Genomic DNA, 13,023 nt, shown 5'->3' on the forward strand with positions numbered 1-13,023 from the left:
ACAGATTTTGGTACTATATCTCTCGTAGTAGCGTTAAGATCAGACGAATCTAGAGATTTCTTTATGTGACTAATGATGCTTATGTCCTTTATATTGTTTCCGCATCGTGGCATGGGATCTTTCATAAGTCGTCGTGAATCTAGCCTGGGATCTTTCTTAAGTCGTCGTGAATCTAGCCTGGGATCTCTCATAAGTCGCCGTGAATCTAGCCTAGGATCTCTCATAAGTCACCGTGAATCTACCCTGGGATCTCTCTTAAGTCTAAAGTCGTCGTGAATCTAGCCTGAGATCTCTCTTTAAGTCGTCGTTGTTTGTATGATTCTAGCCTTAAGGTAAACTAGAGACGGACCCGCACGTACGTGCGGGGATGTTTTCATAAGTTTAATTTTTTTTTCTGAAGAAAATTGTTATGTTGTTGTTAGTTAGAAATTTGTTTTGTGTGTTTGTTGCAATTGTTTTTGTAAAATATTTTTCTTACAAATATGCAATATTAGGCATATTTGTAATATCATTTTCTGGTAGTAATGTTTGTAGTTTGTGTTGATTGTTGCATATTGTATATATGTCTACTGATTTATAGTTTGGATTCTTGTGTTTAGTTTTGTTTACCCATACCATATGATGCAATTTGATGGATCAGCTCTTATTTATTAAAGGCCCATAATTAACTTAACATATATTGTGTCGTGTATTGCATAGATGGGCCTCGATTTTGAAATGAATGGTCCACAAGAAAGCTGTTTTGGTTTTGCACCACATGCACTGGGGAAAATGAAGTAATAAAAAAAAATTGGAGAAGATGAACAGAGTGATTGGTAGTGCTATTTTCCTACCTAAAATTTTCAATCAATCGTGTTTAGCATCGAACCCATCTCTTAGTTAAAGCAAATTCCGGAACTAATATCGATTAGGTAAGCCAAGATCTGTATGTGTTTTAATTTTTTTTTTTTTTTGGTAAGATTCAAATTTTCTTATTCAACTTTCATTCATTTATCAAAATAGTTTGGGTAATATTTTTCATGTTTTAGTTGTTAATATGTGGATAATTTCATATTCGTACACAAGTTTTACAGTAATTTATGTAGATTTTTTTAAAATTTTATTTCGATGTTTGAAATTATTCTTATGTTTGCCCACCAAAAAAAATTTGTTGTTATTTGATAAAATACGATTTGTAAATAGATTTATTTTTTCTCTAAATTTGTTTAGTAGAGTAGATCATGTATCTTATTGTTCTTGCATGTTTCCTTTATAAGTCCTTTTTCGGAAGATGTATGATTTCATTTGTTTGTTCTCGTACAGTGAAATTTTGAACCAAATAAAACAATAACTGGTGAAAAAGAATATACTTATAGATAAGACTCACTTAAGATATTCACTAATATTTTTGCTTAACCTCTTCGTATATCTAATTGCACAATTTTGTAATATGTGTAGGTAATACTATACCATGAACTAGGATGTACCAGTGGTGAACCACGGGGCAATTGTTTTTTTTTTTTTCTAAAATACTTTAACTATTTTAGTTTTCATACAATTGGCAAAGTTATGTTGTAGTTTTGTAAAATTTACATATGTTAATTTGCTATATATACATTATCTGTTTTTGGTATTTTCATGGTTACTAACTATATATACATTTTTGAATTTGACCAAGTAAAATGCATTTAGAGATATCCAACTATATTATTTTATTGTATGTAAATTTGCTTAATATAATTTTTGGATTGCAAAAAGTTATAAAAATAAAATATGTTGCACAAATTAAATTAAAGGATCCAAGTACCTAGCTTACATCTAATAAATTTTAACATGTTAAGATGTATTATAGTAAGGGTGAGATATAGAATATATAATCTTACCGTTTAAAACAAACAGCATGCATATTCTTATTCCTTATTAGTTAGGATTTGATTTATGTTATTTCTGTTTCAGCAATATACGGATCCAGCCTGATTACTATACGTATAAGAAATTTACCAAATTGTGTTTGCGATCATTTAATTGGATTGTATTGATTACTTGTAGTCCTACACTTTAGGGAACTTCCGATTTCATATAATAACAGTAATAATAATAATAATCGGTTTAAACTTTGTGCTAACAACCCCGAAGATCCGATTTCAGTAGGCGGATAAATTTTTGGAAAAAAACCCGACCCGTTAGACAAAAAGAAGTGCACAAATTTGTACTCCAAAAATGTTAAGATAGATAACAAACAGAGCCCACTTAACGTTGGTGTTTGATTTATGGAAAAAGTTAATGCGGGCTCGTCAATCATTTTTTAATTCCGTTAAGCTATATGATCAAATCTATTATAATTTTCATTTTGCTAGTTTTGATTTATTACCAAAACATTATAGTATATAGACCATTTGACAATTTGTTAAAGATGCCCTATGATGAGCAAAGACAACAATTCGGGTTTGAGATAACATCAATGTCTTTAAATTTGTTGCCTATTTCTTAGTCTAACTCAACAACATCATTGCTTCTTCAGTGAGTTCATTGATCGTTGAGCCATGGCGCGCCAAACCAACCGTGCCAGAGAATATATCAAAGTTCTCAAGTTCAGCTGCGGTCTCAAAAACAGTTTCTAACTCATTCTTCATCCCAAGGTTTTGGAAAGTCTTGATCGTCTCAGGATTAGCTTTCATCATCGAAATGGTTAGCTCTATTGCAAATCTCCTGATTCTTGGTACCTTTGGAACTGGCTGTTCATATCTCTTGAGAATATTGACTAATGCCTCGGCTAGTTCTTCCTCACCTACTCTCGCTTTCTTGAACATCCATCTCAATTCTTCAAGACTCATCAACTTGAGAATATGTGGTGCTAATCCCACCATAACTTCTTGAGGTTTTCTTTCTTCAGATGTGATTGCCATAAGAACCTGCATGATAAGATAACATTAGTGATGATGATGATTCATGAATATTCTAATTCAAGACCATGAGCACTCACTGTTGTTGCTGCAGATTTAATAACTTGCTTCAGCTGTTCATTGAATTGATCAGGAGCTGTATATGCACAGAGATTCCTCAAAATTCTCGCTGCATTCAACCGAATCAACGGGTTATTCAACGCCTCAACGAGTTCCGGAAGAACATTTGATCTCAAGATACGTTGGCAATTGCTTTTACTTCCTTGAGCTAGCATAGCTATAGACTCACCAGCAGAGACTCTCACACCAATTTTATCCTCTGGAATCTCATTGTTCAAGAATATGCGGAGAAGTCCTTTTAAAACCCCTCCCGTGCCTCCAATCTTCTCGGTTGCACCTTCTTCAAACGCAAGAAAAGTCAAGATCTCTGCACCGAGCTTCTGCAAATGAGGTTGACTCTTCCCATGGTGTAATGTTTCCCTAATGTTGCTCACTGTAAAGACAATCCCAGAGATAATCATCCTCAAGTTCTTCCCTGTTGCACCTGTCGTGCTCACCAGCTTCTTTAATAGCTTCAAGGACCGTTTCACAGCCAAGATCTTATAAGGCTCCGCAACTGGAACACTTGAATCTTCCAACAACCTCTTCTCAGCGTAAGTGAAGTCAATGATCTTTGAGAGTAACCCTTTTGTTTTCCCAATCTTCCCACAGTTGTCATGATCTCGAGCTAGCCTTTTCAGAATCAGCAGTCCAAGATTGTTCAACGTCCATAGATTTGTCTGATTGATACTATTTTCTCCAATCTCATCCGTAGCTTGACCTGAATCTCTTGTGCTCTCTAAAAGAGAAGAGATCGACTCAATGGCTCCCGGGAGCCCTGCCACTCTTAGAGAGTTCTGCTTCTTACTAGCTAATCTTGAGAGAATCTCTGCAGCTGACATTCTCACATCTTCTTGATTCTTGTTTCTCCAATTCAACATCTCCACTAACCTCTCTATGATTTCAAGATTTGTGCCAATCTTCTGTAGAGTATCAACCGAGTAGTCTATGTGGGTTGAGAATCTACAAAGAATCTGTACTCCAGTGAGCTGCTCATCAGGAGAATTTGTTAGCAAGAGCTCCATGGCAAACATCACCATATCCATCTTCAATCCGTGAAGATGCTCCCATTGAGGCATCTAGAGTAGGCATCATAGAAGAATCTTCTCACCGAGCCCGTGCCAAAGTTCTCAAGACCGCATTCTTTATTCACTTTCTCAAGAATCTTGATAACGCTAATCATATATTCCCAGTAAGCTTTCTCAACAAGAAAGAGAACAGCCTCGGCTAGGGCTAGAGAGTAGAAGAGAGTCAAAGCAGAGTGGAGATTGGTGCTTTTGGGTTTCAAGTCCTTGTCTCCGTAGTCTTGCTTGATGAGTTTGATCATAGAGATAGTAATGCTGGCGAAAGCAGAGCCAATCTGGAGCCAATAAAAGACTCTGCTCACGTTTCTTGAAACAAAGACCCATCCTGTGTAAGGCAACATAGGAACATCTGAGCTTTTCCATGTCCTTGTCCGCACGGTCTTCCCCGAATGCCTCTCTTCTGTTCTCGGTTCCTGCACCGAGGATCTATTGTCGTTCTCATCAGCAATGTGAGCTGCTTGGTGGCATATTTGGATAACTTGTTTGACAAGGCATCGGAAGGTGTTGATTCCAGAGATTGTGTATTTGGACTGATGCTGCAGTTCAAGCTCATGGCTTCTACTGAAAAGCCGAGCTCCTTCGACTACAAGAATCACAGTAACAAACCAGAAATCTGTTGTCTCTAAGCTTCCAGCAAATCCACCAAGAAGAACAACTGTTGCCCAAACGAATCCTAAAGATCCTAACCGTGAAGCAATCTGCGGTTAAGAACACATTCAAAACTCAAAAAAATGACTTTTAAATAATGAAATAAGAATGTCGAAATCTCAAAAACCTTCTCAAGAACTGCCAGTCGTAAGGAAAAAAGGGTTAGTTTTTTCTCCGGCGCAGGAACTGGGAACTGTGTCGTCGGTCTCTGAGGTTCTGAGGTCGAAGTTTCGTCTGGTCGGAAAATACTTGTGCCAGAAGAACCGAGTTGTACGACCACATCGGTATTACGGTCAACCATTTGAGAGACAAACAACAGAGAAACAATGTTCTGGTTTGGTTTTACGTAGATAATTTGATGTATATAAAACAAATTAATTAGGTTAGTCCTCATGTTTCACCATGCACGTCGTTGAGTCTGACTCATTGACTTTTGGAAGACAATGCACCATTTTATGTCTCATGTCATTAATAATTAATTAATTAGTTATTGAATCACATAATAACATTTCTCAATCTCGTGTATCATTATTGTAAAAATATGTACTAACCAATAATTGGAGTTTTGACAAAAAATATTGAACGTTTTTTTTTCTTTGCAAAAAAAATATTGAACGTTTTAAGATCGATCAGATCATTACTTTGGGATGGTTGAGCTGGATATTCCGATCACAGAATATTAATCATATCAGTATATTCATTTTCTTTTCTAAGATAATTGATTATTAGTATACTATACGTAACAAAATGTAAGATCACCTTTGAATGAAATTTCATTAATCAAATATCGAAGTGACTTATTTTGTTTGGGATAAAATTGCAAGCATTGTGACTGACGTTGATTTCAGTCTGCGAATACATGACGATGCATGCTTTAAAAAAAAAATCATGACGATGCATGTTCTTATAAAGTATCCATAGATGATTTGGTCAACTAATAGTTATCTGCAACTAAATAATATGTTGATTATGCAATATCTTAGTGATCACATTACATATCTCCCTTTTTTGTTTGCTCGAGAAAACCTATGAAGTATGAATCATTTGGCGACTTCATTATAAACAGCGGGTGAAGTTTTGTATTTTTTTGTTCTGTGACGTAGTTAAGAAAAACCAGCTATAGCAAAATGTTTACTTAAATTTTATACTTCACAAAATGTCATATATTGATAGTTAATAAAATAATATATCAATTGTGAAAGTCTTTTTTTTAGTACAGTGGTTGATTAAATGATTATTAATATATTTACATTAGGCCTAACGTTTGACTTCCAACGAATGCAGTTTTTTCACAGGTTAATGGTGCAAAATTTATATGAGGTTCTATATTATTCGAAGGCTTCATCATATATAGTCTTGTGCGTTGCGAGAAAAGATTGTCCATCATGGAGCATGCCGTATATGTGTGGAATTGTCCCTTCTGGATCTGAGTGTTATAAGAGAGATGTATCATATAATCCTTGTTCGTGTGAGTTGTCTAATTGTGAAAGTCTCCTTAGTCTAGTGGTTGATTAAAAGTTTATTAATATTTTTACACAAAATCTAGAGTTTGAGAATACTGTATGTATTGTGTGGTAGTTTTGCTTGTTTTGCTTGTTGATATTATATACCCATGGCGCGATGTTTTTTTGTCCGTCTACTTTGCTGGAGCCTAAGTTTTGATAGAAATGAGCTTATTAATTCCAAACACTATAGTTTTATAAAAATATTTCAGCGTAATAAACAGTTCATATGAAAACCCACATAATAACGTATTAATACTACAACAAAAACATACCAATGCAAAGCACAATGGCCGCAAATAAAACCAAAGAGACCATCTTTGTTCTCAACATCTTTCTCTTTTTCCTTTGTTATACTAAAATATTCTGAACTTTTTTTTTGTTTGTTTGGATGAAAAAAATGAAGAAGTTATTTTGTATTTATAGTTAGAACTACAATCAAGGAGTTCGATGAACATTATCCTACATAGTAATGAAAACAATTTTTTGGTCAACCTTTTTTAAATATTTCCAAACAAATTTGGATTCCAACTTTGACAAATTTGTTTACTTTTTTCTTTATATAGAACAAAATATGCATGATTATTTTAATAAATGTATATGTTACTTTGTAAGTAAAGTAGATCAATATACGTAGGGGTCAGCATTTAATTTATATATTTTAAGTTTCCTATGGGTTTTATTGATATGTCGTAGTAAAATTCTTCGTTCAACTGTAACCAAAACTTAGACCCGTTATATTTTGGTGAGTTGATTTCAATTTGGTATGTATCGTATAGACTTAAACTAGAAATATAGAAAAAAAATTGTGTTCTTCAAAAAATTATTTTTATATAAATTTCTTGAACATCCATCTCAATTTTTGAAGATCCATTAACTTGAGAATATACGGTTCGAATCCTGTTATAATTTTTTGAGTTTTTCTTTCTTCATGCTATAGCAATAAGAACATGCATTGGTATATAACAACATTGGTAATATAACATTTGTAATTATTATGATTCATGAATCACTATTAACGCACTATAAATTTTTAGCAAATTCATTGAAAAATATATATTTTAAGAACGATTTAACCCAAACAACCAAAAAGTCTGATGGGCATCTCAAAAATGCCCCTTTTTTTATGCCTCTTTTTAAAAATACTCCTCCATGTTGATCATTTTTAAAACTACTCCTCTTTATCTATAAAAGGACTAAATTATCTTTTTCCTCAGTGACAGCAAAAATGTACAGTTATCAAAATCGAGAAAAATTCCTGCGAAAAAATAAAAAAATTTCCACCAAAAAAATGGAAAAATTTTCCGCCAAAAAAAATTAAAAAAAAAAATATCGCCAAATTTTGTTGAATTTTATATCTTTTAAAAACCTTGTAAACGCTTTTAAAATATTTTTAAAAGCGTTTACAAGATTTTTAAAAGGTTTTTAAGAGTTTTTTTTAAAAACTTTGTAAATGCTTTTAAAAACCATTTAAAAGCATTTTAAGAACCTTTTAAAAACTTTGTAAATGTTTTTACAAGGTTGTAAACGTTTTTACAAGGTTGTAAACCTTTTAAAAACCTTATTAAAGTCTTGTAAATTTTTTTTGGGCGGGAAAACTTTTGGCGGGAAATTTTTTTTGTCAAAATTTTTTGTCAAACTTTTTTTGACAAAATTGTTTTTTGGCGGGAAATATGTCGGATTTTTTTTTCATTTTATTGATTAAATTAATTTTCATGTAAGGGTAAAATGATCATTATAAATAAAGAAGGGCAAAAATGAAAATGGCCAAAAAATGGTATGTTTTAAAATGGGTATATCAAAAACTGTATTCCTAACAAATTTCCAAACCTGATTTACGAATCTGCATCAAATTAGAGGGAAATGACTCTCAAAGTATAAAAATCATATATTAGAGAACATTACATATTTATACTTCTCACTTCAAATGTATTTCTTGGTTGTCCAATAATTTGACATGTATCAACTTCCCAATCATCAGAATATAGATTATAAGTTTATAACTTTAGTCCATTCCCATTTTGGTCGGAACCAGTCAAGTCTTCGTTTTCTTTTTCTACTAAACCCCCATCCATTATCTCTTTCCATGCTAACTAACACAACATATTAAACTATGTCTTAATGTTTATCTTGGTTCAAACTAACATCGATTTTCATAATTTTATTTTTTGGATCTTTGAGAAATAATTTTATGTGGTACTTTCTATGACTTAAGCAGTGAAATATTTTCAAATAAATTTTTCATTTTGTTGTCTCTATCAAATATCTATAAGAGAGGATGGTCAGTTGATAGTCAAATTCATGTTCCTTGATTTGTGTCATCTTTTAGGCTAAATTCTCATTTTTGACTAGTTTATCAAAAGCTTGTGAATTCCTTCAAATATGTTAATGTAACATTTGGAAAACAGCATTCTAATAGTACATATACTTCAAAAAAAGATGCTGCTGGAAAGAGGTTAATAGCTAATTATGATTTCGAGGAAGAATTCAAAAAGAGCATGGCCAGTCATTTATTCTTTATTTGATATCGACAAAAAAAACATAAAAAAAATTAAAATTAAAATTTCGAGTAATAGAATTTTATATAAAATGTTAGTATTTGACCACTACAATTTTTGTATAATACCTATTAACCCGAAGAATAGCAATGACATATATGTTTTTTTCAAATTGTTTGCAAAAACCACCTCTTTGCCTATACAACTTTTTTAAAAAAATTATTTTTTAAAACTTGATTGCTATAAGAACATGCATTGATAAGATAACATTAGTGACTATGATGATTCATAAATGTATGCACATAAAGCACTATGCTCTTATCAGCTAATTTTTACATTTAAGCACCGCTAGTGTGATAAATTATTTTTAAATGTATTTTTTAATTTGTGTGCATAAATTTATTTTTGATAAATGTATATTTGTGTATATAAATGTTTTCTTTATATTTGAACTTTTCTAGTTTTATATGGAGAAAAAGAGAAGTGATAGTTAAATTTTGTAATTTGTTATATATATTTGAACAATGTTGTTGTTCTACATAAATTTATTTGCATATAGGCATTTCATGTTAGACTACTATAATTTTTGTATGATACCTATTAACCCGAGCAATAGTCGTGACATTATATGTTTCTTTCTAAAGCGTTTGCAGAAACAATCTCTTTTGCATCCTTCTATATATATACACAAGAAACTAGTGTTATTTATTGTTATATTTTTCTGAATTTTCAAGTTTTTATTATTTCGATGATGATATGTGATTTTTTTATAGAGTTTTTAAAATTTGATGCCAAAAAGAGTAAAGAGACATATACTTATCTATATGTTTATTTTCGAACTAGAAAGTCCAATACATAAAATTTTCATGCCTTACAGTATAACAGTTACACATTAGACCACTATATTTTTTTTTATGACGCCTATGAAACCGAACAACAGCAATGACATATATGTTTTTTTCCAAAACGTTTGCAAAAGCCACCTCTTTTGCATTCTTGAACGCAATATATCCAGCATTTTCCATTTTTATCAGGATTATCATCTATCCCTGGAAGACATCTTTCGAGACTTCGATGTTCTTTACAACATCTTGACTTGATTTCGTATACCCATGGTGCGATGTTTGTTTCTCCATCTATTTTGTTAGAACCTAAATTTCAATAAAAATATGATTGTTAATTACATACATCAAAGTTTCAGAAAAAAAGTACTTAATGTTTTAAAATTAAACACTAAAGAAAACATACCCATGCATAACACAATAGTTGCAAATAAAACCAAATAAATAATCATTAGTCTTAACATCTTTCTCCTGTTTGGTGGCTAAAGCAAATATTATTGATGTTTATTACTTTTCTTTGAATGGAAAAAAATGAAGTAGTTGTTTTGTATTTATAATTAGAATTACCATCAAGAGTTTCTTGGAACACTATCTTTAGAATTACCATAAATTTAATTGGTCAAACGAATTAAACACATTAACAACAAAAATAGCTTAAAAATTTGACCAATTTATTAACTTTCTAGTTTATATCTTTATGTAAAGATGTAATATGCATGATTTATTTCAATAAATGTATTTTTTTTTTTAACTTTGTAAGATAAAGCGCAAACCAATATGAAATAGGGTTAGAATTTCATTTCCTTCAAGACACACAATGTAATATTTTTTTTTCCTTCCAATATCTTTTATTAATCAATAGGATATTACAGCAGGTACAAAGCCAATACAGAACTTCAGAAAACAATTTATTACATAAATATATGCCATATACTAAAGATAACAAGTATGAAGAAATGAATTTGACGATGTTTTCTTCCGATAAGCCTTATTCGCCATCATGTTATTAAACATGATATGTTCCTTCTTCGTAAGCCATCTTACTCGAATGTGATATGTATGCATTATTGGCATTCTTTGTTTGAATTTCCTCATCACATAGAAAAAAAACCGTTGCTTCTGGAAAAAGTTTTGAAATCTTGATTATCCAATACCAAGTCTGTATTAATGTCCTTGTGCGTATAAAAAAATTTGGCTTGGCACTTGTGTAATCCCATCCTATTATACATCTGATCTGACACCAAAGAGGTCGTTAGAGATCATCATAGCAATTAGTGTCAGCAGATCGAGAAGGCTGTGCATACCCAGAATAACAACGTAAATGCACCACAACATCATTGCACAGACAATTACGTCTTGTAAGGTTTCTTCTCCATCAGTAATGGAGTAAGTGAAATCCCGCCATAATCGATCTCTTATAATCAGATATTCCTTAAAACTATTCTCCCCTGGATTCCAGATCCGTGAGTAAACTCCCTTCTTTAATCTGGAACAAAATAATTCACAAATACTTCGGAGAAGAAATCAAAACGTTTCATAACTGAAACGACGAAAGCCGATTGGAAAGAACACCATCGGAATGAAGCCAACACAATAACTTATGTGTCCTTGCCGGATACTGGTCGGAAGAATACTCTCACGGAGAGAGAGAGAGAAGAAGAGTGAGACTTTGAAATTGGAACTTCGTAGTCATGTGCTCTGGTTTTATTCAAAGATAAAAGGCCTAATTACAAATAAACATAAAGGTTTACAAATAAACATAAAGGAAGAGTACGGCCTACGCCAGAGCCAACGTCGGCTGGTGGATATGCCAATGGAAGAAACAGTTTCTTTTATTTCGTCGCCTTTGGAGAGAGAGAGCACTCGTGTAACATAATTTCTCTTTTTCTACACACAATGTAATATTTTGAGAACATCAGACACATAATTGTAAAATAAAATTATAAATTGATTTTAAAAGAGCAAAACTAATAAAATAAAATATAACTTAAAACAAAGGAATATATAAGATAATGTCAACCATAAGATTATTTACTAGTTGTGAGTTGCTAGCTCCTCCTCGAAGAAGAGCACTGCTCATTTAAGTACCTTGAAAGGGGAAATTAATATCTAAAAATAATATTATCAAAGTCTGTTCAAGAACCTGGGAAGAACATTGGTCCAATAAAAATTTCCAAGTTAAATGAAAAAAAATAATGCTTGAAAAATAGAAATAAAATATAAATTTAAAGATAAGTTTACTAATCCCAATAAAAACAAATATATGCATAATATGCAAATATATGCTCCAAATTACGTAAGCATATGATTTTTTAAAGTAAAGTTTGATCTCATAATTAAATTTTGACAAAAAAACAGAGAGAGAATATCATATAGTGTATAGAATTGTCACGTAGATTTACTTTACAATATGAAATATCTTCATAAAAATGAGACAACTTTATATGAAATTATATTTTTTTACAAAAAAAATTATAATAATATAACGAAGTTCAATATATGACGTATTTAAAGAAACAATTTTGTTATGAGAAAATTTATTTGTTTATATGAAGGTGAGTATCTACTATCTTTTTTCTTTAAGATAAATAATTGACAGTATAATTTATTTAATTATGATATTATAGTAATTAATTGTATAGTTTTCTTAGTTCTTTTTCTTATAGAATTAGTAATTTAAAATTAGAATTAGTATTATCTTTTGACATACATATAACAACTATATTTTATATTTAATAAAATTGTTTAAATGTTTTAATTTATTATAATTATCTTTTTAATTTTAAAATTTGTGAAAACAAAATTTTTGTATAATACATGACAAATCTCTACTCTTTAAAATTGACACATGTCGCGATCAAATGGGTACTAAATTTGAAAACCAAAATTTATATAATACGATACGCTAATAATCTTTAGTATTTTAGTATTTTAATTTTGTGGAGTCATATGACACCCCTTATTGTCACGTAAGGTCTGCCAATAAATGGTATTGTTAGTAATTTACACTACTTATCAAAGACTAGAGATTGAAATGTATTTCAGAAATCTAATATAGATGAGATGAATTAAAGGTGTTGTTTCGTATTTATAACTAGAACTAGGTGATATCCCGTGCTACAATACGGGATTATATATTTTGTTAGTTAGTTTTTTTTTTGTAATCTGCATTTTTGTAATGTAATTTTTTTATTTTGACTTATTTTCTTTGTTTATATAGTGTTTATTTGTATATTTGAGGTTATACAATAAATTGGAAATCCTAATAGAGTAAGTAGTTTGTCAAATGTAGTTTGTAGAATGTAGCTTTTCACGAAAACAGACACACCTCAATATTGGATAGTAGTTTTGTAAGAAAATAGACACTCCGCAATATCGGATAGTAGTTTTGTAAGAGAATGAGTTTTTCTTTATTTTGGTTTGTCGTCAAAAGAGGACAAATTGCTTGTTAAATTTTAGTTTGAGAT

The 13,023-nt window shown here is 31.1% G+C and overlaps 1 protein-coding gene and 1 pseudogene across 1 annotated transcript; both read right to left on the bottom strand.

The window, feature by feature from the left end:
* On the bottom strand, positions 2,472–5,027 carry LOC104720394 (annotated as a pseudogene).
* LOC104719023 (defensin-like protein 21) lies at positions 9,567–10,065 on the bottom strand. The gene is made up of 2 exons (XM_010436857.1): positions 9,963–10,065; positions 9,567–9,865 (listed from the first exon to the last, which is right to left on the bottom strand). The coding sequence occupies exons 1-2, from the start codon at positions 10,018–10,020 to the stop codon at positions 9,636–9,638; spliced, it is 288 nt and encodes a 95-aa protein (XP_010435159.1). The 5' UTR covers positions 10,021–10,065; the 3' UTR covers positions 9,567–9,635.

The sequence above is a fragment of the Camelina sativa genome, chromosome 10 (genome assembly GCF_000633955.1).
Source record: "Camelina sativa cultivar DH55 chromosome 10, Cs, whole genome shotgun sequence".
Lineage (NCBI taxonomy): Eukaryota > Viridiplantae > Streptophyta > Magnoliopsida > Brassicales > Brassicaceae > Camelina > Camelina sativa.

Excerpts from the sequence above, each read along its gene's own strand:
- LOC104719023 (XM_010436857.1), bottom strand. The coding sequence starts at position 10,020 with ATGTTAAGACTAATGATTATTTATTTGGTTTTATTTGCAACTATTGTG. Across the intron at positions 9,866-9,962 it reads AACTATTGTGTTATGCATGG|GTTCTAACAAAATAGATGGA; the intron begins GTATGTTTTCTT and ends ATTGAAATTTAG.